Below are 25,180 nucleotides of genomic sequence, written 5' to 3' on the forward strand. Positions count from 1 at the left end.
CCTGTGCTCTAGAATTCAATTTTCAGAGTTTGCACATTATACTTAGTCCATATTAGTGAGGCATTTTGGTTTCTGGCTTATTTCACTCGACAAACTGCCCTCAAGGATCAGTCACCTAATTACATGCCTCATAAGTTCATTCCTTCCTGTAGCTGCTCAATATTCCATAGTATGCATCAGTTCACCCTTCTGTTTATCAGTTGATGTACCCTTAGGCCATCTCCGTCCATTGCAAATCATGAATACTGCCACCGTAAATACCAGTGTGCAAATGTCCATTCATGTCCCTGTTTTCAGTTCTTCCAAGTATGTACCTAATAATGGGTTTGCAGGATCATATGGCAACCCTATACTTGGCCTCCTGTGGAACCACCACACTGCCCTCCAAAAGGGCTGCAAAATTCTGCTTCCCTACCAACAGTGAATAGGTACATCTCTCTCTCTTTCTCCACATTTTCTCCAACACTTGTATCTTTCTGTTTATTTTTTAAACAGTTTTATTCACACACCATACAATCCATCCTAAGTAAACAATCCATGGTTCCTGGTATAATCATATAGTTGTGCATTCTCCACCACAATCTATATGAGGACATTTTCATTTTTCCCACAAAGAAGAAGAGGAAAAAAATGAAGAATTAAGAATAAAAAAAAAATAAAAAGGAGAAACAACAATAAGACCAAGAATCCCATACCCCTTTCTTATATCCCACTCTTACTGATATTTAACTTTTGCATATTGCCTTTGTTACATTTCATAGAAGTATATTACAGTGTTACTGTTAACTATAGACTCTAATTTTCCTTGATTTCCATTTATTTTCTCAGTCAACACCTTGAGGTGTTGACATTCATTTGTTGTCCTTGTGTAAAAACATTCTTATATTTGTACATTTAATCACCATAATTGTCCACTCTGGTTTTCACTAAGTGATACAATTCCAGTCCTTATCTTCTGTCTTTCCTTCTGGTGTCATACATAACTCTAACCTTCCTCTTATAACCTACTCACATTCAGCTTTGTTCAGTGTAGTTAGAATATCGTGCTACCATCTATCATTTTGTCTTTTAGATTTTATATGTCCTATCTTATTTTATTCTCTTTCTTTTTATCCTTCTTGATAGTCTTCATTTCTGTACTCTTCTCCAAACCATCTCTCTCCTGTCTCTTCTGCCTGTAGTGCTCCCTTTAGTATTTCTTGTAGAGCAGGTCTCTTGTTCACAAACTCTCAGTGTCTGTCTGAAAATATTTTAAACTCTCCCTCATTTTTGAAGGACTGTTTTGCTGGATGTAGAATTCTTGGTTGGCAGTTTTTGTCTTGCAGTATCTTAAATATATACCGCTGTCTTCTTGTCTCCATGGTTTCTGCTGAGGAATCTGCATATTGTCTTATCAAGCTTCTCTTGTATGTGATAGATCATTTTTCTCTTGCTGCTTTTGTAATTTTTTCTTTGTCTTTGAAAATTTAACAATCTGATTAATAAGTGTCTTGGAGTAGTTATAATCTGATCTGTTCTGATTGGGGTGTGCTGTACTTCTTGAACCTGTAATTTTATGTTCTTCATAAGAGATGGGAAATTTTCAGTGATTATTTCTTCCATTATTCTTTCTACCCCTTTTCCCTTCTCTTCTTCTTCTGCAACACCCATGACATGTATATTCATGTGCCTCATGTTTTCATTCAGTTCTCTGAGACCCTGCTCATATTTTTTCATTGTTTCCCCTATTTGTTCTTTTGTGTGTAGGGTTTCTGCATCCTCTGTTTCACTAATCCTTTCTTCTGCCTCTTCAAAGCTGCTATTGTAAGTCTCCATTGGGTTTTTCATCTCTTCTGTTGTTCCTTTCATTCCCATAAGTTCTGTCAGTTGTTTTTTCAAACTTTTGAGTTTTTCCTCATGTGCACCCAATGTCTTCTTTATATCCTTCATCACTCTTGCCATATCTTCCCTCAACTCACTGATTTTTGAATTGATTTAGCATGTTTGTTTGAACATCTTTAATTAGTTGTTTCAACTACTGTATGTCATTTGATGTATTAGTTTGTTCTTTTGACTGGACCATATCTTTGTTTTTCCTGGCATGACTTGTAATTTTTTGTTGTTGTCTAGACATCTGATTTCCTTGATTAGTTTATTCTAAAAATCATTTTCACTCTTTTACCTAAGGTGTCCTTGTTGGTTGCCTTTGTTCTCTATCTGTTCATTGACATTCAGTTCAACTTATTCTAGACCTCTAGCTTAGCTTCTGTTTAATTGAACAGAGGTTTTCAGCTCTTTTTATTCTGGTTCTTCCCTGCCTATATGGAACCTTTTTTTGTTTTTTTTGTTTTTTTTAGGAGGGCCTACTCAGATATAATTGACCCCAAACAGATTTTCCCAGACCAGACATACCCAGATCTTAGAAGGGGGGTAAAATCAGTATCAAATTTCCCTGAGGTTGAGACCCAAGATAGATTGTCAGGCTTTCCTGTGAGGCCTCTAGACTCTGTGCTTTTCCTATCCTTTCTGGCTGGTGTTGCTTGTCAGTCCACAGCTCCCCACTGGCATAAAGAGGTGCAGTGCCTTTAATTCTCAGTAATCCATGTCCTTTCTGGAGGTGTGATTTGCATCGATGGTGAGTCACAAGCCAAGCTTAAGTTGTGTCTTTTTTTTTTTTTTTTCCTAGCTCCTGGAGTCTGAATTCTTTGAAGGAGTACTGCCAAGCTGGGTCCCACCTCCCTTTTCTTGGGGAAGATATGCCCTTTAGGGAATTATCTCCTTCATTTGACTCCTTACTTTGTCTGTCAGACCTTTCTTAACTCCACCCTTGCCTGCATCAGTGCTGATGTTTGAAAATACCTGAGGCTTTCTCTAATGAGCTACTTTGAATAGTTTAAAAAATGAAAAAAAAAAAAAAACACAAAAGAAATCCCCTTTTCAGAGCCAGTTCCAAGCCTCCCCCCCCCCCCCCATTTTCACCAGTAGAGCCAGATTTGGTACCTTACTCTGTGTGCCCCTTTCCTTGGGGACAGCCCTTTTCCAGTATTCTGAGCTTGGCCAATTCCAAAAGCCTCTGTTTCCCTCCCCTCCCCTCCCCTTCCCTTTCCCCTTCCCCTTCCCCTTCCCTCTGTTCTTTCTTTTTTTCTGTCAGCCTTGCTTCCTCTCTGCCAAGAGGGACCTGAGGATTCCTTTTCTGCTTGCTCTGGGTTTATCTGTGCTTGTAGCTTGTATTCAGCAGCCCAAATTTATTAATTAAAGCTCTCATTGGAGCTTAGTTGAGCTACCTTCTCTTGCTCCTAGTAGAGACTGCTTCTTTTTCCCATGGGGAGGTTTTCCAGTTCAGCCTATTGTGCCAGTGGAGGAGGTACACCAGCCTCTACTGTTTGGGGGGCTTTATCTACAGTTCTATGCTGTGAACTCGCTCTTTTACCCATTCCAGACAGGTGTACGATGTGTGTCTGGTCACGGATATACCCCAAACAGTTGTTCCAGACTATTTACTAGTTGCTCCTGACTGTTAACTAGCTGTGCTAGAGGACTAACTAAATTCCACACCTCCATTTGCCATCTTGTTCTGCCTCCTAACTGACTTGAAGTCTTAATGAGTTAATTGAGCAAAACAAATTGTAATTTAAATTAAAGATTTTGCTGCTAGACTTGGCATTTTATCTTACTAGGCCAAGTTACTATCTTTTGGTTCTTTATTTTCATCTTTTAAAACACTGTTGTTAATTTATGAAATGAAAAATATCATCTATATCTTTTGGTGGCTGTTCCCAGTGTTACATTTATGTGGGTGTGCATTTCCCTGCATATGTTTTAAAAGAAAATCTTAAAAATGGTCATTCTTTTCATTGGTTTTATAGTAACAGAAGAATAGTAATCTCCCTGAATTTTTTTCCTCTTCCCTTCCTTCTTTTTGGCCACTCATGGTCTTGTCTTAATGACTCTGATTTCATTTTCTGTCAAGCTCAACATTTAATACATTATTTAAGAAAAAGGATAATGAATGCAAAAAGTACACGTGTTTGCTAGGAAGAGAAAAAAGTTTGAGTTTTCTTCAAATCACATTTTTGATGTCGAGCAGTGATTTAACTTCAGACAATGAAAGAACTTAAATTCATGTCTTTTGGCATTTATATTTACTATCTTTTACTTGCTTTTTAAGAACTTGAAGATATTTTAAGCTAATTTAAGCCCCTTAAAGCTAATTTAAGTGCCTTAAGCTAATTTAAGCTCCTTAAAGTTCAGGTTATAATTGGTAATACATCATCTTTTGGGTATTGAATTGTATGAATTTTGAATTATTGAACTGACTTTGATGTTGAACTTTTTGGAATAGCAATAGCTAAATTAAATATACTGAGTATTTAATGTTTTAAATTTTCATTTTGTAAAATACTTTTTGTTTATCAGAGAGTTACTCTCCTGCAAGTATGGTGACTGAAGTTCTACGGATACTCTGCGATCAAAAAGAATGTGCAATTGAATGCTTGTATAATATCACTGTAATAGAGACGCTTCTTCAACCTATTCATAACTTAATGAAAGGAACTGAGGTTGGTATTATTTACTAAAGAGAAAAAGAGTTTCTCTTACCTGGGTGTTAATGAATATTCAATAGTACTTTATTTCTAAACTTGATATATTTGAAGTGTATCATCATCACAACTTCTTTCAATATATGAATGTATTTTGTTGTTGATATAGATTTTTATTTATAATTAAATCATAGTTTATGCAGTTAGTTGATTTATTAGTTATGACAGGATGGGGAGAAAAGTACATGTGGCATCTTAAGTTTTTTTCCCAATCAGGCTTAGATCTGCTGATGTGGAGAATTTACAAAAGTTATTCTGTTAAGATGCTAGTTGTCTCACAAATCTAATAAGTCTTGTGAATGTTTTCTTATTTTTATTTTATAAACTTTGGAAATATGATTATTTTCTTAAAGAGTCAACTCTTTTATATCAAGAAGAATTCATTACGTTAGAAACAAAGCTTATTTACAACCCCAGTTCTGAACATATGTATATCTCTTTACAGTTTACACAGCATATTCCCATACATTATATAATTTAATCCTCACAACTGAAATTGAAAGGAGTGACTTGCTCAAGCTCACACATTTAACAAGTGGCACAGTTGGTACTCTGACTATGAGCTCTGTTGTCTAATATATCCCTCTACTTATGCAACTTAATCTTTGATACAATGACTTTTATAGCTTATTACTAGGGTGGAGATTTTTGCTTTTCCATATCTCTGATTTATAGTGGTTTTACTAGTTTCATCTTCCTCCTGCCTCTACCCCTTAATGGGCTGGGCAACTGCCCATCCACTCAGGTATTCATTATTTATCATTCATTCAGAAAACATGTATTAAGCATTTGTGTGAATGCAGTACGAAGTCTGGAATTCTTGGAGATTAATAAATGGATAAAATGATAAATTATTTTGATACTCTTACAGTAGACCTCAGAAAAATAAGATAAGCAGACAAGAAACAATTAGGATATATAATAAACAGAAATATATACCATATACCAGAGCTGAGAAATGTTTGTTCTTGGACCTTACATCCTAGCTTTGTGTCTTTGCTTTCATATATCTTTAAATTTTAATTTTTCATGTTTTTCCCTTGCTTGCTGGAGTCTGACTCATAGTTGAATAGGAAAAGCTCTTGATTATCCCATGTACACCTTTAATTACCATCTAATGACTGATCTTAATGTTCAAGCTTTTTATTAAGGAAAGCTGCCCCTGTTATATTGGCTCCCTTGCCTCCCAATCCTTTTTCAAATCATTTTTGCTTCATGATTTTTGATTCCAGTCACATCACTGATGCTGCTGATTGCTGTGCCCCTAACTTCCTAAATATGTAATTAGTGACCACTTTTCAGACCATTATTCTCCTGATGTTTAACAAAGTAAATAATCTTTTGAAATTACTTTTACTTGGCTTCCCTAAAATTATTCTTTCTGAATTTTTTTCCCTCACTTTCTTTTTTTTTTCCTTTTTTTCAGCTTTAATCCCTCATTTTTTTTAAATTTTATTTTGACATAAATTCAAAGTTGTAGGAACAGTTGCATAAACAATACTAACCCCATACACGGAATTCCATCATACCCTGACCCCCCTCCCCTGATAGCCCAATCCACCAACTTTAACATGCTGTCCCATCGCTATTTCTTTCCCTCCCTATCTATCATCCATCATCTATTGCTCTGTCTTCTGAACATATGACAGCTAGTTGCACACACCCTTGAACAAACACTATAATTCACATATACACTTCCCATGTATAAGAACATTCTTTTATGCAATCCCATTAAGCGCAGCCAAGAAGTACAAGAGATTCAACAATGATACAAAGCTTACATTCTATATTTCCTTTTCCTTATGTCTCTACTATGTCCCTTTGAGCCTCCTGTCCTCCATCCTCCAGTCCCATCGTGGCTCATCCTTGCATTCTGTCGTCTATTTAGACTGTCTTTTTTTTTTCAATTGTGGAAATATATATACAGCCTAAATCTTCCCATTTCACCCCCTCCCTAGCCTTCCATTAGTGGGATTAATCACATTTAGAATGTTGTGATGCTCTTTCCCACCATCCATTACTAGAAATTTCCCTTCACCTCAGACAGCAACCCTACACTTGTTTCTTAACACCCCATTGCCCCTTCCCCCATTTCTCTTAACCCAAACTCTGCTTTCCATCTCTATGGTTATATTCTCTGATACTTTCTTTGTGTTTACTGTGGGGCTTAAAATTAACCTCTTAAATCCATAACAATCTTGTTTTTCTTTGATACCACCTTCATTTCAATAGGACACATAAACTATGTTCCTATACTCCTCCATTCCCCCACCTTTATATAGTTGTCTAAAATTACATATTTTACGTTGTGTTCAAAACCGCTGATTTGTCATTAGAGTTTGTGTATTTTATATCATGTAGGAAGTAAATAGTGGAGTTACAGTTCAAAAATTATTGACTTCTATTTGTATTTCATTGTGGTTGGAGACTGTGCTTTGAGTATAGTCTTTTTTTTTTTTTTTTTTTTAATTTCTTGAGGCTTGTTTTATGTCCCAGCTTATGGTCCCTTCTGGAGAAAGATCCATGATCACTAGAGAAAAATGAGTGTCCTGGTGCTTTGGGATGTAAGGTACTATATATGTCTGTTAAAATTCTCTATATCTCTTTCTCCTTTCTTTGTTTCTCTGTTGGTAGGGCTCCCTTTAGCATCTGAAGTAGGGCAGGTCTTTTATTGGCAAAGTCTCTCAGCATTTGTTTGTCTGTGAAAAATTTAAGCTCTCCCTCAAATTTGAAGGAGAGTTTTGCTGGATAAAGTATTCTTGGGTGGAAATTTTTCTCTCTCAGAATTTTAAATGTGTCATGCCACTGCCTTCTCGCCTCCATGGTGGCCGCTGAGTAGTCACAACTTAGTCTTATGTTGTTTCCTTTGTATGTGGTGAATTACTTTTCTCTTGCTGCTTTCAGAACTTGCTCCTTCTCTTCAGTATTTTGAGAGTCTGGTCAGAATATGTCTCGGAGTGGGTTTATTTTGCTTTATTCTATTTAGAGTTTGCTGGACATTTATGCTTTGTATATTTATATTGTGTAGAAGGTTGGGGAAGTTTTTCCTAACAATTTCTTTGAATACTCTTTCTAGACCTTTACCCTTCTCTTCTCCTTCTGGGACACCAATGAGTCTTAAGTTTGTATGTTTTATTTTATCTATCATATTCCTGAGATGCATTTCGATTTTTTTGATTTTTTTCCCCATTCTTTCTTTTGTTCTTTCATTTTCTGTTCTGTGGACTTCTAGGACATTGAGACATTGTTCAACTTCCTCTGATCTTGTATTGTGAATATCCAGAGTCTTTTTAATTTGGCCAACAGTTTCTTTTATTTCCATAAGGTTTTCTATTTTTTTTATTTACTCTTGCAATGTCTTCTTTAAGCTCTTCTAGGGTCTTCTTTATGTCGCTTATATCCTGGGCCATGGTCTTCTTGATGTCCTTTGAATCCTTTGCCATGTTTTCATTCCTCTATTGTAGTTCTTTGATTAATTCTGCCAAGTACTGAGTCTCTTCTGAGATCTTGATTTGTGTGTTTGGAGTTGGATTTTCCATATCGTCTGGTTTTATCATATGCATTAAGATTTTCTATTGTGTTTGGCCTCTTGGCATTTGCTTTGCTTGATAGGGTTCTTTCAAGTTGTGAAAAAGAAGATACCAATCTAATTTGTCAGAAACACAGTTTGGTGACGTACACTTTCTCTAACTAACCAGCAGATGGCGCCTGTGAGTCACCTATACCCCTCAAGTCAGTTCTCAACCTTGTTCCGCGGTGCATGGGGAGATGATTCTTGTGGGGTTCAGTTGGAGAACTCAGTTTGGGTGTGTTGCTGGAGCCGTCCGCCCTGAATGTGGGGTGTGTGTATGGGTGGCCAGGGAGGAAGGGCAGCTTTAATATTCAAATCCCCCAGGTTCCCGGAGATTCAAGGCTGCTGCAAGAGTCTAAGCCTTCATTTCATTTCAGCCCCAGACCCTCTCTTTCACTGTCCCACAAACTACTGGACTTGGCATAGTATCCCTGGGTTCTCTGAGTGGGTACCCCCGCCCAGCTGCGATCCTCCAGGAGCTCTGCCAAGGGAATGCTGTGCTACATCACAAGTGCACGCCATCCCTCAAGGGAAGCCCTGGGCTGTCGGCCGTGCAGCGGCACTCTCAGCCTGATGCAAAAATAGCCAAACAGGGTGTCTCAACCCACCCTCCTCGTACAGTTCCTCCTTCCCAGCTCCGGGACAACTGGCGGGGCTCTGGGCTGTGGGCACGGCCCCGGGCATGAGTTTATCCAGCCCTCCGGGGAGCCAGCTGCGAGCTGTGGGGTTTCTTTCAGCTTCCGGCTCTCTCCTCCGTTCCCCCGGCCCCGAGGGTATCTGCAGCAGACTATCCTTCAGGCCAGACACCAAGAGGCCTTCCCAGCCCCCTCTTGCTGTGTTTTACTGCGTGGTTCCCATTACCGCAACTGCAGCCGCTCCTGGGTTCCCCCCCCTTTTTGTTTTTTTTTAAAAAGAGCCAGTCAGTCTCCAAATGTCAAGCCCCAGCTTCCCCACAATACCGCACGGCTGCGGGTCTTCCAGCCAGCTTACTCACTCGTTTCAGAATGCAGACTCCCGGTTTCACCAAGTATATGGCCCCTGTGATACTAGCAGACCTCGTCCAGTTGGCGCATCTCTGTAACTGGTATTCTGGGTCACTTTCTGGTTTTTATCTAGTGTTTTTCATGGAGGTGTTTTTTTGCCGCATCTCACTAGCTGCCATCTTAGTTTCTCCTCTTCCCTCACTTTCTAACTGTTCTTTCTTGGTCACCTCTTCGGGCTCCCCTTCAGGCCCCTAGAATCCTCAGTGGTTCAAGATTACTTTTCTTTTCTCTCTGTATACTTTTACCGGATAATTTCCTCTAATTCCATAGATTAGATGTACAGTTAACTCATAAATTTAGATCTCTTCACCTCTAGACCTGTTAGCTGCCTACTGAACACCTTTTTTGAATTATTCCATGAGCAAGTCAAACTTAACATTGTCCAAACATTAGTGTTTTTATGTCCCCCCTCCACTTCTGCAAGCTTCCTTGCATTGTCAAACTAGACTCCTTCATTCTTTTCATTCAATTGGAATTAACATCTGCAAATTTGTTTTCCTACATATCTCTAAAATTTATTTTTCTTAATCCCTACCACTACTGCTTTAACTTAAGCCCCGACAGTTTCTTGCCTGGAATATTGTAGTAATTTCCTTATTTGTTTTTCTACATTCAGTCTTTCACTTTCCAGCTTATTCTTTGTGTTTATTGTCTACCAGGGCAGTCACAGACTGGCTTGTAGCTTGCTGGTTAAATTTAAAACTTTTTAACTTGGTATTTAGCAAGTTTTAAATTTTCTTGACCCCTATTTTCTTTACTAGATACTCCAGTTATAATGGACCATTGCATTTTCTAAACAAGGTTTTTCTATCTTTATGTGTTTGCACACTTTTCCCTTACCCTGGACAGTCCTAATCTTGGTTTACATTGAAAACTCTTCTCTTTAGACCAAAATTTACAATAATCTCTGAAATTCCTCTGAATTTTCCCTGGTAAAACTGGATTTTTTCCCTCTATTCCCATATTATGCATTTCTGTAATTGTATTATGCAAGTTTATTTTTAAGGGTAGGGATGAGCCCTCTGGTGCACAGTAGACATTCAGTATCTAATTTAAGACATTCAGCATCACCTATTCTATATTACTGTATCACTAGCACTGTGCTGTTTATTGGGAATATAGAAGTGGATAAAACATATTTGTTGCCTTTAAGAAGCCTACTCTTATAAGGGAGGCAGACTTTTTTTTTTTTTAATTAGAGGAAACAAATATTTATTTATTTATTACTATACACCAGGTATTGCTCGAGGCACTTTATATTTGTTTTTCTTTTAAGCTAAACTCAGCTGTCTTATGAAATAGTATTATCATTCCCATTTAACAAATAAACCAATGCTCAGAGAGGTTAAGAAATCTGCCAGATATCACACATCTAAGTGGCTAAGCTAGGATTTGAACCCACATCCGTCTTATCCTACTACCTCCAGTAATCTTTAAAAACATTTATGCATGAAGTAAAATAAATTAATGTTCCCTTAGAGAAATGTACTATAGGAATGTGGAATCCCAAGGTGGAAAAAAAAATCAACTTAAGAACCTTGTTTTATTCACCTTGGTATTTTTCAAGGAGTGTATGTTGAGCATTGGTGCTCAATCAGTGATGGTGGAATGAATAAGTTTATGAGTGAATGAACAAAAGCATGGATTCCTTTGCTCCCACAATTACGTTTGGTTTGGCCGCCTTTACCACAATCAGCGTACATACATTTTTCTGAGGACTCAGAACAATCTAGTTTATGGTCTAAAGCAGGTGATAGGGAGAGAATGTTATTTAATATAACATTTGTCTCAAATAACTTGTAAGCAAGTAAAAGGCAGACTTCACAAATCTAAACATGGAATGTCACATGCAGTGTTTAAGATCATCCACCCCTAATGAGATTGCCATTTTAGAGTCTCTCTTTATTGGAGTTGTGCAGGTCCCACTGCAGATACCTCTTCCAATTTATAATGATATCTGCTCTGTGGACTACCACAAGGCAAAGTGGACTAGGTTATGAGTATATTCTAATTCCCTTTTACCTCCTAAAACCCTTTGTAAAGTTTTTATTGGCAGGATTTTATTCGGTAAACTACAGAGCTGACCAAAACAAAACAAAACAAAACACAGCAACAAAAAACATTAAACAAAACCCACACAGAATAATGGACATGGGACCAAAGAAATATTGAGATACTGAAATAAGGACAGTGTATGTGAGAGTAGATAGAGGGTAGTGAGAAAGAGAGAGGGGGTACTCAGAGGGAGAGTCTTTGAATGGAAAGGTTACATCCTAGCAGAGGCTCAGAGTTGATCCTTGCATTCCTTTGTGCCACAACTTCTTGTTACCAGCACATGGCACCCACTAAATATACACTTCCCAGCTGTATGATGGATCATCTGGCAAGCGGAATTTTAAACAAATACAGTATTGAGAATGAGGAATAGAAAGGTCCATATATATATATATATATATATATATATGTTATTATTATTTTTTGAGATGATCAGGAAGCCATTTTAGGTAGAGAAGCTTTTTTTTTTTTTTTTTTTTTAAGATATTTAGTGTGAAAAGTAAAATACTGGCTAATATAATTAGGATTCCTTCCTTCTCTAGGTGAATATACCTGAATATTGTTAATTAAGCTCATCCACTGAATTTATTAGAATACATGGGTTACAACACAATGTTTGTTAAAATTTATACAATGAATAGGTGCATTGGCATCCTCAGTTAAATAAGTAGATCCTATAAGGAACAGGAACTCTTAACTTTCAAGTTAGACTCCTGTATAAACATGACTCCCCAGTTTTCATTATTTGCTTTGTAGTATTTTGCTGTATATTGGCAAAGATTTTTTAGTACTTGCATTTATAATAGAAAGTGAGAAAATATAATTGGTTCAGCATGTGTTTTCTTACTAGGTGACATCATTGGCCACCAGCCAGCCCACAAATTGGCTGCCTCTAGTCAGATGTATACTCATGATCCAATCTGTGGTAGGAGGGAGTGGTTTCCCTTAGAAAGGATGGTAGTTGTAGACACCATATGTAATATAATTAGGTTGGATTATATTATAATGGGAACCCAATGGGTGGGAAATAAAGGATAAAGTGGAAATAGAGGGACAATTGCATTTGTAGCCACAATTATTAATCAGGGTTCAGATTAATTATAGGAATTGGCTGGCTCACATAACTTATGGGGATGGGCAAGTCTGAATTATGCAGGGCAGGCCTCATGCTGTAAATTCAGTTTTTGTTGAATTCCTCCAGAGAAACTTGCTGACTAGAGATGGAAATTCTTCCTTCTGACTGCTGAAATCATCAGTTCTCCTTTTAAGGTCTTCAACTGATAGGATGAAACTTCTCTCATTGTTGAAGGCAATCTCCTTAGTTGATTGTAGATATAATCAGCCATAGGTGCAGTCAACTTACTAATGACTTTAATCTGTGAAATTTCCTCACAATAATAATCAGGCTAGGTCTTGCTTGACCAAACAGCTGGATACCATGACTTAGTCAAGTTGACACATGAACTTACCATCACAATTGTGTATAAAACTATAACAGGAGCAGCACTTCTCTCTACCATATTAAACAATGACTAGTTTGGGTGAGAAATCTGTATTTATTTGCCTCATCAGCTGTACTGGTAAAAGGATATAAGCTAATGACATATTTAGTTCAGATATGTCATTTAACAGCCAACCAAAAAAATTACATTTTTGACTATAATATAACTTTATTAAACTATATTACCACTCTTGGATTTTAGTCTGTGATGTTATGTCATAAAATTATACGATTTGTCTTATCTATTTATTGTACAGGCTGCTCCAAATTATTCTGAAACAGCTTTAATTCATATAGCTGATATTTTAGGAAGAATTGCTTCTGTAGAAGAAGGTCTTATTTTACTTCTTTATGGAGAAAATATGAACTCTTCAGAAGAAGAAAGGTATGTGCCAACATTAAATAATTTAATTTTAAAATGTATTTTTTCTTTTTGATTCAGAGCTTTCCAAAGTGTCATGTTTTGTTAATAGTGGAAATTTGGATAATTATTCCACATATAGTTTTCCTCACTAGTGCCACCACTGACATACTGAATGACCTTTGGAGGTTGAAGAGTAACCAGTATTATGGATTATGCCAACAGATTGATTAGGTCTAGATGCCTGCTGTTTCAAAATAAGAATAGGAGGGTTCACGCTAGGTGTTAATTTTTTTCCTCTTACTATTCTCTCCCTTGGACTTTTCCTTTCAAATTTCTAAAACCACACATCATTGATTTAAGTCAAACCATACAAAGGCGCACAAAGGAGAAGCTACTTCCCTTCTTTCCTTCTTTTTCCTCACCCATTTCCATATCCTATCTTACCCACATTTTGTGATTTAAACTTCTAGACTTTATCTGCACTTATAATGATGCATCAAACATATGTACAGTTTCATAGAATTTTTATTCACCCTTTATAAAAATGGGATCATAATTTCTTTTCCTCCAAATTGCTTTTTTTAAATGCAGTTTTATTGAGATATATTCATATACCATACAAACCATCTGAAGTATATAGTCACTTGCTCACAGTATCATCACAAAATTGTGCATAGAATCCCATGATCAATTTTAGAATGTTTTCATTACTCCAGAAAAGAAATAAAGATAAAAAAGAAAATCCAAATCCTCCCGTACCCCCTAACCCCCCCCCATATTATTGACCCATAGTATCGATGTAGTACATTTGTAACTGTTGATGAGAGTATTAAAATATTACTAACTATAGTCCGTAATTTACAATTAGTACATTTTTTCCCATATACTCCTCTATTATTAACTTCTTGTAATAGTATCATGCATTTGTTCTAGTTCATGAAAGAACTTTTTGTATTTGTACAGTTAATCATGGACACCCACCACAAGATTCACTGCATTATACATTCACATGTTTTAACCTCCAACTTTCCTTCTGGTGATATACATGACTCTAAACTTCCTGTTTCCACTGCATTCATACACCATTTAGCACTGTTAATTATTCTCACAATAACGTGCTTCCATCACTTACGTCCGTTTCCATATGTTTAAGTTCAACCTAGTTAAACATTCTGCACATTTTTTAGCCTCATTCTATATCTTGGCCATCTATAGACTAGATTTTATGTCTTTGAGTTTGCATATTATAATTAATGTAGTCATATCAGTGAGATCATACAATATTTTTCCTTTTGTGTCTGACTTATTCACTTAACATAATGTCTTCAAGGTTCATCCATGTTGTTGTGTGCTTCAGAATGTCATTCCTTCTTACTGCTGAATAATATTCCATCATATGCATATACCACATTTTGTGTACCCATTCATCTGTTGAAGGACACTTGGGTTATTTCCATCTTTTGGCAATTGTGAATAATGCCCTTATGAACATCGGTGTGCAGATTTCTGTTTGCGTCCCTGCTTTCAGATCATCTGGGTATATAGTGAGTAGTGGGATTGTTGGATCATATGGCAATTCTATACTTGGCTTCCAGAGGAACTGCCAAACCATCCTCCACAGTGTCTGTACCATTTTATATTCCCACAAGCAGTGAATAAGTGTTCCAGTTTCTCCACATCCTCCCCAACACTTGTAGTTTCCTATTTTGTTTAATAGCGACCATTCTAGTAGGTGTGAGATGATATCTCATTGTGGTTTTGATTTGCATTTCCCTAATAGCTAATGAAGCTGAGGATCTTTTCATGTGCTTTTTAGCCATCAGTATTTCCTCTTTGGAAAAATGTCCATTCATTTCTATTGCCCACTTTTTAATTGGGTTGTTTGTCTTTTTATTGTAGGATTTCTTTATATATTCTGTATCTCAAACCCTTATCAGATATGTGGTTCCAAATTGCTTTTTTATATTTGTTTGTCATGATCCTTGTCTTTCAAATTAGAGGTTTCTTCAAATGTGAGAGTGAGTAAAAAGTTGATTGAAAACTGTGCAGGGAAATGGGGCTTATCACTTGTGGTCTTTGCTGTAGAGGAGCCTTTCCATGTCATTTTATGGGGGAACCCCTAATATCACTCTCTTATGGTTTTTCCTTTATTCTGGTCAGATGCCATAGAGAAGTCTCCTATTTTCTCCAGCCTGGAGGATATAAACCTAGTGGGAGAAGAAGGCTTGGTGGAATTGGGGACGGGTCTTAAGCTTTAGTATATAAATTTTGATTTAATTCTGTGGTACCCTTTACCCTCTGCTCTGTTTCTTGTTCTCTGCTCACCTTCCAAGAGTTGCCCTGTGTTGGCTGTATGGAATTGGAAAGAAATCTAGAGGTCATACTGCTTAAACTGACTTTCAGGCTGTTCTTGTGTTTTCAGTTCCACTTTTCCCCCAGTGCCAGAGGTATCTGGTGCCACCAGTTCCTGAGTTTTTGAGAGTTCCTGTAAAATAAACCAGGTTGATTCTCTGTTTTTCACACTGTGACTTCTGATTGAGATTTTCCGGATTTTGAATTTAATCCTTGGTTTTCTGCTTCCTAGGTTCCAAAGTTTTGTTACTGTCACTTCCTTTATGTTCTCCTCATACTTGGGGGCTTATTCCTTCTAAAAATTCCTTTTGTTTTTGATTTTTAGGATTTCTGGAGGGAACAGATATGGATGCATATGTTCAATCTTCCATATCTAATTGGAAGTATTTTTCTTATTAGTCTATAAAAATTATTCTTATTTTTGCCATACAGATATTACTAGTTTTTATGTAGGTTTCTCCCAATTGTTGTCTTTATGTTTTCTAGGTTCTCTGCTGTGGTTTTTTTTTTTTTCAAAGAAAGTCTTCTTCACATTGAAATTAAATATGACAAAATGTTGGAAAGAATTTCTTCTGATTCCTCATTGTGCAGTGATTAAGAGTACATATTCTGATTATTTGTATTAGCAAAACTGGAACCATCTGAAATGTCCAGTAACAAGAGGGTGGTGAATTAAATTACATTCACACAGTGGAGCACTGAGAAGCTGACAAAAAGAATGGGGAATATTTCTGTGTACTTCTGTGAAGTAATATTTAAGACATATTGTTTAGTGAAAAAAAGAGACATAAAAGAATGCTTATAGAATGCTACCTTTTGTATAAGGAATGGGTATTTAAATAAATAAAAATGTATTTTTTATATTTTTCAAAGAGGAATAATGAAAGGATAAACTGGAAACTAATAAAAATGGTTACTTTTAGGAGAAAAAGAGAGAAAAAGTTATAAAAGAGATCAACACAAGATGTCTGGGATTATATTGTGATTGTATCTTGATTGTTCCATGACTTTGGATCATGTAATTTTTAAATGTAAAACAAAATTAAATAAAAAAGAAAAAAGTCACAATTCTTAAAAACTGCAAACAAATAGAAATAAATGAACTTAACTCTCAAACTATCGGTAACATACCCACACAGAGAAAAGGATACTTCAAGTGATCTTATTTTTATTTAACATTTTTAGTGGGATATATTCTAAGGTAAAATAAGCAAACAAACTTCAAAGTAATCTTAACTTTATTCAGTATATTGAAGAAATGACTGATTCTGGGTCTGGCCAGGAAATGGGCAAGGGGATCATGGGATATCTTGCCATTCCAGAAAGCAAGGAAGCTATCTAAGACTAATAGCCTAGGGTCAGAAGTACCTTAGAGCTAACCATTAGCTTAAGGGGGGCAATTTGAGAATCTATACATAATGATTGCAACAGATTGAAAATACATAATCTATATAAAAATATTCATGGGTTTTGTGAAAGAAAGATTGATGGGGGTACTTCATACTGGAGGGGTTAAGTTGATTCTCTCTGACTACTGATTTTAGCATCACTAAAAGTTGGGACAATCATATCTGCCTCATGATATAATGCAATAGGATGCATACAGCAGCAAACATCTATGGGGTTATTTTGCCCCCCCCCAAAAAAAGGTAAAGAAATTAAACCTAAATCTAATCAAGCCTCTAGATCTAATGATCAGTTTATAGGAACTATGGGAGACTAGAGGAGCAAGTTAAATGATGCTACTTGAAGCAAAAATCTAAATAACGAGTGAAGGATAGGAAAAATAACTCAGTTTTCCCAACCAGTCATGGGCATGGAGAAAAAGAAAAGAGGGATCTAAAGAATGACAATAACTGAATGCACGTATGGAACTTGTTTGAATTCTGATTTGAACAAACCCATTGTAAAAAGACGTCTTTTAGGCAAACAAGAATTTTGGTATGGTCTGGCTGTTAGATGATGGTAAAAAATAATTATTAATTTTGTTAGGTGGGATATTGGCATGTAAAATAGAAACCTTTATCAGTTAGAGATGCATGTTGGGTAAAATGACATGATGTCTGGGATTCCCGTGTAGTAGTCCGTTGGGAAAAAAAAATTGAAGGGGAAGTAATAGATAAAACAAGACTGGCAAAATGCTCATAATTGTTGAAAAGGTTGAGGGGTACTTGGGGGTTCAGTACCCTATTCTGTCAACTATCTACTGTTTTGGTTTTTATGCAAAATTTTTTAAAAGCTAGAAAAAAACATTTAAAAGTGTGTTGCTCTGGAGCCAGGTTTGGGGTGGGGGTGGGGGTTAAGTTCTGGCTCCACCACTTAGTAGCGGTGTGATATTGGGCAAGTTATTTGCGTTCTGTAAGCCTTTTTCTATATGTGTAAAACCTGAAGTATAATAGGCCTACTTCATAGATTGCTTTAAGGATTAAGTAAATTATTACATTTAAAATACTCAGTACCTGGCACATTGTAAGCATTTACTGAGTTTGCACTTATTTATTATTATTACTTATCTATTATGACTGTTAAAATCATTCCAAGTTCTGATCATGGGATAGGGAGGATGTTAACAAATGCTAGGAATAGAGAACTCAGAATAATGTTTTTATTATAGTATCAAGAATACTTAGATACAGACCTGGCCATAGGGGCACATATTACCTTTCAAGAGTAAAATTTTGATGCTTTTTTTCTGTCTGCAGTCTGCTGAAACCATTCTTTCTTAGACATTTGCATGTTGTTGAGAGCAGGGAGAGTGGCATGTCTGAGAAAGGATGGAGGAGGACTAAAAGGGAGCCAAGGAAGTGAGTTTTCTCGACAAGACTAGCTTTTTTGATAGTGCTTTGTGAAGTCAAGATTATATGATCTCAGAATCACTTTGAGGTATCTTTTAGTCCTACAGGTGCTCATATAATTGCCCAGTTTTCAAAAAAACTTCTTGATGAAGATATTTCTATTTTTTCTGGATCAGAATTATCACCTGTGGTCAAAGGAGCTTTTATTTCTGTGTGTCGTCAAATATATGGTACCTGTGAAGGCTTGCAGGTGTTAATTCCTTACAATTTGCATGAATCTATAGCAAAAGGATGGAAGAAGGTAAGTGTTTCCAACACTTTTTTTCCTCTCTGCAAATCATTATTTCAAATGTAGTCACTATTGTAGTATTGTGCTACAGATAAAATATTTTACTGGAGCAAATATGACTTCTTTAGCATCTGTTTTGAATTAGTTAAGCTGGATTTTAAATTTGGGTCTGGGTGGAGATCAGGTGCAACGCATTGGGAAACTGAGGCCATAATGCATAGGAAAAGATAGTTTGTTACTCATGGGTCCCAGGGAGAGAGGGGTGCCATGAGGGTCGATGGGAAGTGCAGTCGTCTCTAGTGGCTCAACCAGCAGATGGGGGGCACAGAGGCAGAGCGAGAGGGATCCGTGGACTTGTGCCTTTATTGTGGTCCAGGGGTAGAGGTTAAGATTTCCTCTGGGAGTCAAGGATTGGTCAGTTTAAAGCAAATGTGGGTAAAGGGAAAGGGACTGGGGTCCTAGGGTAGTGATGATGGTTAAGTTACCATTTGCGACCAGTTGTGGGTTTTGGATGGGGTGTGTGGATGGTGTGGGTGGTGGCCACAGATGTGGGTTTAGGCTCTGGGAGAGTTTATTCCTCACAGCTGGAAAGCTGCTTATTAATTAGGCCAGAGGTCAGCCTTGAGGCAAGTGACTTAACTAAAGTAAGATGGATGCGGAGGCAGCACATACAAATATCTGATAGTTTTGACATCATTGCAATAGCTAGGAGACATAATGCATTTAAATTTGGCACAGAATGACTTCAATTCCTTCTCTACTAGAAGGCGAAGTTTTAGGACCTGACTGACATTGAGAAGTTTTTCTTCTGGTAGGAGAGGCTTTAGGTGAATTTCCTTGCATAGACTATTGTTTGTTCTTTGGAGGTTATTTCCAAGCAAATTTTTAGTGACAGCTGAGTTATTTGTTAAGGATACTGGAGACCATAATGTAGCAATAGCTCAGTATAGTGCATATCAGTGGACTACTATGTCTTTTTTTTCTTCACCCATTTTATATACTTTCTTTATGAAGTACTTTATATAATATTTAATTAATAACCAAATAACTTAAATTTTGAAGGTAGTTTAATTTTGATTTCAGTTACAGTAAGGATCAAAAATAAAAACATAATATGAGATTCTATGAGTAATGCCATCAGTAAGAATGAGAATAATGTAAATTACTCTATTATTTTTTAGACAACTTTGTTATCAGAAAGAATTCCAACTCCAGTAGAGGGTTTTGATTCTGTTTCTTCAATAAGCCAGGAATCTCAAAACATGTAAGTACAATTGATTAAACTCATTGTTTTTACATTTACAGAAATAATTTAAAAATAAGAGTATAATAGAATACTGTAGCAAAAACATTTTACAGGAAGGTAAATTTATACATATAGGATCAAGGAAGATTACAGCTAGGAGGAACGTAAGAGATCGTATGATACTTGTGACCTTCAGAAAAAATCTAGATGTTTATTACTCTTGCTTCATCCTGTATTTACATATTGGATTAAGAAACTTAACGTATTGTAGAATTTCTAGAATATTGGGACATTTACCAATAATTAAAAATGGAAAGCTAAATGGGGAGTTCAGTAGAAGTAAAATGTTTTTAAATGCCAATGAAGCCCATTTATATTTAAGTTATGATTTTTCAAAATCTGTTGGAGTGGACTTTAATTAGGTTTTGACATTGGAAAAGTGTTTAAATTGGTATTTATAGTAAATTTTAATTTAGATGTCTGCATGCTTCTTTATAAATATCAACAGGATATAAAGTCAGATAAATGGAGAAAAATATATTTTAATTAAGGATCTGCTGACATATTTCTGGGTTCTCTTCTTATTTTATAATTGAGTGTTGGGGTTTAAGAAGATAACAATTAGAGAGAACTTGTGTTAAAGAAATGTTGAAAATGAATTTCTTTTTTAGATAGTGTAGTAGTTTGAAGCTGTATGTACTGCAGAAAAACATGTTCTTAAATTTAGTCTGTTCCTGTCAGTGTGGACCCATTATTATTAGGGCCTTTTGATGAGGCTACTTCAGTTAAGGTTTGACCCACCTCATTCAGGATGGGTCTTAATCCTATTACTGGAATACTTTATAAGAGAAAGACATTCAAACAAAAAGAGAGAAAAACAGACAGGAGAAGTTGAAATCAACGAAAGCCAGAAGAGAAGGGAAAGATGAGCAGATGCCACCGTGTGCCTTGCCATGTGGCAGAGAAGCCAAAGATCGCTGCTAGTTGGAATTTGGGAAGTATCATCTTGGTGATGCCTTGATTTGAACATTTTCTTGGCCTCAGAACCGTGAGTGAATAAATTCCCATTGTTTAATCCAACCTGTTTCATGGTATTTGCTTTGAGCAGCCTAGGAAACTAAAACAGTTAGGCAGAGTTTAACTTAAAAAAACAACCAGCCAACCAACCAACAATGTCTTCACATTTCCATAACAGTGTAGAGGTTCAACAAATAGTTGATTCTCTAAGTTTGCTATATATTTTTTTCTAGCATAGTTGTCATAAATTTAAATTAACTGCACTTCTTTTCTTTGCAGAGGGGGTGAGAATAAACGTTGCATTGTTAATTTTTGAGATTGTTTTTTGATTTGGTTTCTCTATTTTGAGATCCTTTACTATGGCTTGTGGATAACTTAAAAAAAATTTCCTTCATGCATCTGTTTTCTACTCATTGATCAAACTATTTATTGAGCCTCTACTAGGGACCATATGCTCTGCTAAGTTTTGAGGATAAGTATGTACCTTAGAGAACTTACTGTATGGTATTGAATACAAATAAGTAATAGGTAGTGTGACAATATAATGTGATAAATTATATTATAGGTGTCTATCTCAGTTTCGTAGGGTTGCTATATCAAAGTACCACAAACTTGGTGGCTTAAAACAACAAAAATTTGTTATCTCTTAGTTCTGGAGGCTGAAAGTCCAAAATCAAGGTATTGGTAGGACCATGTTCCCTTGGAAACCAGTAGAGGAGAATCCTTCCTTGTCTGATCTAGCTTTTGGTGTTTGCTGGCAATCTTTGGCTTTCTTTGACTTGGTGCTGCAGCAGGTCAATCTCTGCTTCCATTGTCACATGGTCATTTTTTCTTTGTCTGATCCTGTTCTTATAAGGAAACCAGTCATAGTAGATTAAGGACCCACCCTTCTCCAGTATGACCTCATTTCATCTTAACTACTTCCATCTGCAATGACCCTGTATCCAAATAATGTTATGTATTTTTTTGAGGGGACACAGACCCATAACAGGGGTCATACAGGTCTATTGGGAACTGAATTGTGGGAGAAGTTTTCCCAGAAGAAGTTCTTAAAATGAGTTATAAAGAATACATTGATCTTAATTATTTAATAAAAGGGGAAAACATTCTTACAGGTGGAAGAAGTAATGTGTCCTATAGGCTGGAAGTGAGAGGGAAAATGATTAATATGTTTAGCACATTTTACTAAGTCAGTCAGTGTTTTAGTTTCCTGGCTGCTGAAGCAAATACCATGAAATGAGTTGGCTTAAACAATGGGAATTTATTGGCTCAAGGTTTTGAAGCTAGGAGAAGTCCAAAATCAAGGCATCCTCAAAGCAATGTTTTCTCTAAAACATCTCTTCCAGTATGTATGTGAAGTTCTGGGCCTGGCTGCTGGCGATCCTTGGTCCTTGACTCTTCTGTCACATGGTAATGCACATGGCAGCCTCTCTTGGCTTCTCCCTTCTCTTTTGGGTTCCATTGACATTCAGCTTCTGGTTACTCCCTCTCATTATCTCTTTCTGTGGCCTTCCTTGTATGGTCTTCAATATTGGGATTAAGACCCATTCTGAGTCAGCTGGGCCACACTGTAACTGAAATAACCTCATCAAAATATTCTATTTACAATAGGTTCACACCCACAGAAATGTAATAAATTTAAGAACATGTTTTTCTTGGGGTAAACCCCTAACCACCAAAGTTGGTAATACTTTTAAATTCTGATGTTAGAGAATGAGGGAGCTAATACTCCCCCTCCTCCCCTTTTGAGTTCTGAATCAATTCAGAGAGTTGAGTTAAGCAAATCAAAACACTGAATATGAATAGCATAGACTTCCTAAGATTGACCTCAAGAATTAGACAGACTTACCCATTCAGACACAATGGCAGTGGACAGCCGTAGGCTTCCCTCAAGAGCAGAACTTATCACCATCAATTTTAAGTGCATAATGGAGCAGAGCAGAATATGTGCTCCCTAAGGTAGCATGATCCCCAAGAGTAACTGGACTGGGAGAGGGGCATTGCTGAAATAAGCATGCTTAGGTCATTATCTAAATCTCCTAAGTCCTTTCTTTGTCAGTGGGGAAGAGTAATTGATGAGAGGGAGAGAGGGCAGCTGTCTTAAACTTTTGCTTGTGCTCCACATGAAAATGGGATGCCAGGGGAAAGGAGGTTCTCTCCTATAACTGGTATTGATGTTTTAGAGAGAGAAACAAAAGTTTAATATAGATTTTTAAAATTTATGCTTTTAATTGTGATTATTATTCTGTATGTATATGTGTATTTTTGAAATTAAATTTTTTTTTGTTAAAGAAGTTGTAGATTAACAGAAATATCATGCATAAAATATATAAAATACAGAGTTCCCATATACTGCCCTATTATTAATACCTCACATTTGGTGTGGTACATTAGTTATAATTCATGAAAGAACATTTTTATAATTTTACTATTAACTATAGTCCATTGCTTTAAAATAAGGTTTATTGTGTTGTACAGGCCTATTTTTTTTTACTCATATTTTTTAATTGAATATGTTTTTTTCTTTTAGTACTTATAATACTGAAATTTCCCCTTTTAACTGCTTTCACATATATAATTCAGGGCTGTAATTACACTCACAAGGTTGTGTTGTTGTCACAGTCATCAATTTCCAAAACTTTGTAATCAATCCAAGTAGAAGCTCTGTACAAATTATGCATTAATTTCCCATTCCCTATCCCAACCCAGTCCATGGTAACCTACATTCTAGATTCTGACCCAATGAGTTTGCTTATTCTAATTTCATATCAGTGAGATTATACAATATTTGTCCTTTTGTGGCTGACTTATTTCACTCAACATGTCTTCAAGGTTCATCCATGTTTTCTTATGAATCAGAATGTCATTCCTTTTTACAGCTGAATAATATTCCATTCTATGTATGTACCACATTTTGTTTTTCCATTCATTGGTTGTTGGACACTTGGGTTGCTTCTGTCTTTTGGTTATTGTGAATAATGCTGCTGTGAACATCATTGTGCAAATATCTGTTCGAGTCCCTGCTTTTAATTCTTTTGGGGATAAAGATAAAAGCAGGATTGCCAGGTGATATCTTAATTGTATACTTAGCTTTTTGAGAAACTACCAAACTGTCTTCCAAAGTCACTGCCCCATCTTACACTCCCATCATCAGTGACTGAGTGTTCTTATTTCTCCACATCTCTCCAACACTTGTAATTTTCTGTTTTTGTTGTTTTTTAAATAGCAGCCCTTCTTTTGGGTGGGAAATGGTATCTCATTGTGGTTTTGATTTGCATTTCTCTAATAGCTAATGATGTTGGGCATCTTTTCATGTACTTTTCAGCCATTTGTGTATCCTCTTTGGAGAAATGTCTATTCATGTCTTTTGCCCACTTTTTCACTGAGTTGTGTGTCTTTTTATTTTTGAGTTATAGGATTTCTTTATATATTCTGGTTATTAAACTCTTATTGGACATGTGGTGTTTTGGTTTGGTAAATTTGGTGAAATGCAGTATACCAGAAATGGGTTGGCTTTTACAATGGGGATTTATTAGCTTACAACTTACAGTTCTTAGGCTGTGAAAATGTCCAACTCAAGGCATGAACAGGACATTACCTGGACTCTGAAGACAGGCTGCTAGCTTCTAGGACACGTTACATGGGAAGGCACATGGCAGGTGTCTACTTGTCCTTCTCTCCTAGGTTTCATTGTCTTCAGCTTCTGGCTTCAGTGACTTCCACTCTGTTTTCTGTTGGTCCTCTCTTAGCATCTTTGGGGGGCTTTTTCTGTGAGCTTATCTTAATGTCATCTCTATGTGTTTTATCCTCTTATAAAGGACTCCAGTAAAACGATTAAGATCCATCTTGAATGAGGTGGATCACATCTCAATTGAAATAATCTAATCAAAGGGTCCCAACTATAATAGGTCTACACCCACAGTAATGAATTAAAAGAACATGATCCTTTCTGGGGTACGTGCAGCCTCCAAACTACGACATGTGGTTTCCAAATATTTTCTCCCATTGAGTAAGTTGTCTTTTCACTTTCATGATAAAGTCCTTAGCACAAAAGTTTTTAATTTTGATGAGGTCCCATTTATCTGCTTTTTCTTTTTTGCTTGGGCTTTGGGTATGAAGTCTAAGAAACCATTGCCTAACGCAAGGTCCTGAAAATGTTTCCATACATTTTCTTCTAGTGGTTTTGTAGTCCTATTTCTTTTTTTAAATATTTAAATGGAAAGTAAATCAATTTCACTTTATTAGCCTAATTTAGGGACAGGAGGAGAATGGGGTTGACGTCAGGTGTGAGGAAGAGGGTTAAAACTTTTGATGATAAAGATTCCTTCAGAACTCTGATTCAGTCCTCAATCACTGCAACCTAATTT

The 25,180-nt window shown here is 36.4% G+C and overlaps 1 protein-coding gene across 5 annotated transcripts in view; it reads left to right on the plus strand.

Moving 5' to 3' along the window:
- The window catches only part of TBC1D32 (TBC1 domain family member 32), a 303,664-nt gene that overhangs the window by 72,194 nt on the left and 206,290 nt on the right, over positions 1-25,180 (plus strand). For all 5 annotated transcript variants that reach the window (XM_037843270.1, XM_037843266.1, XM_037843268.1 and 2 more), the window contains 4 exons: positions 4,396-4,538; positions 13,008-13,135; positions 18,361-18,562; positions 19,732-19,814. In XM_037843270.1, the coding sequence (XP_037699198.1) occupies positions 4,396-4,538; positions 13,008-13,135; positions 18,361-18,562; positions 19,732-19,814 (556 nt within the window). The remainder of the gene's footprint in view (positions 1-4,395; positions 4,539-13,007; positions 13,136-18,360; positions 18,563-19,731; positions 19,815-25,180) is intronic.

The sequence above is a fragment of the Choloepus didactylus genome, chromosome 7 (genome assembly GCF_015220235.1).
Source record: "Choloepus didactylus isolate mChoDid1 chromosome 7, mChoDid1.pri, whole genome shotgun sequence".
Taxonomy (NCBI): Eukaryota; Metazoa; Chordata; class Mammalia; order Pilosa; family Megalonychidae; genus Choloepus; species Choloepus didactylus.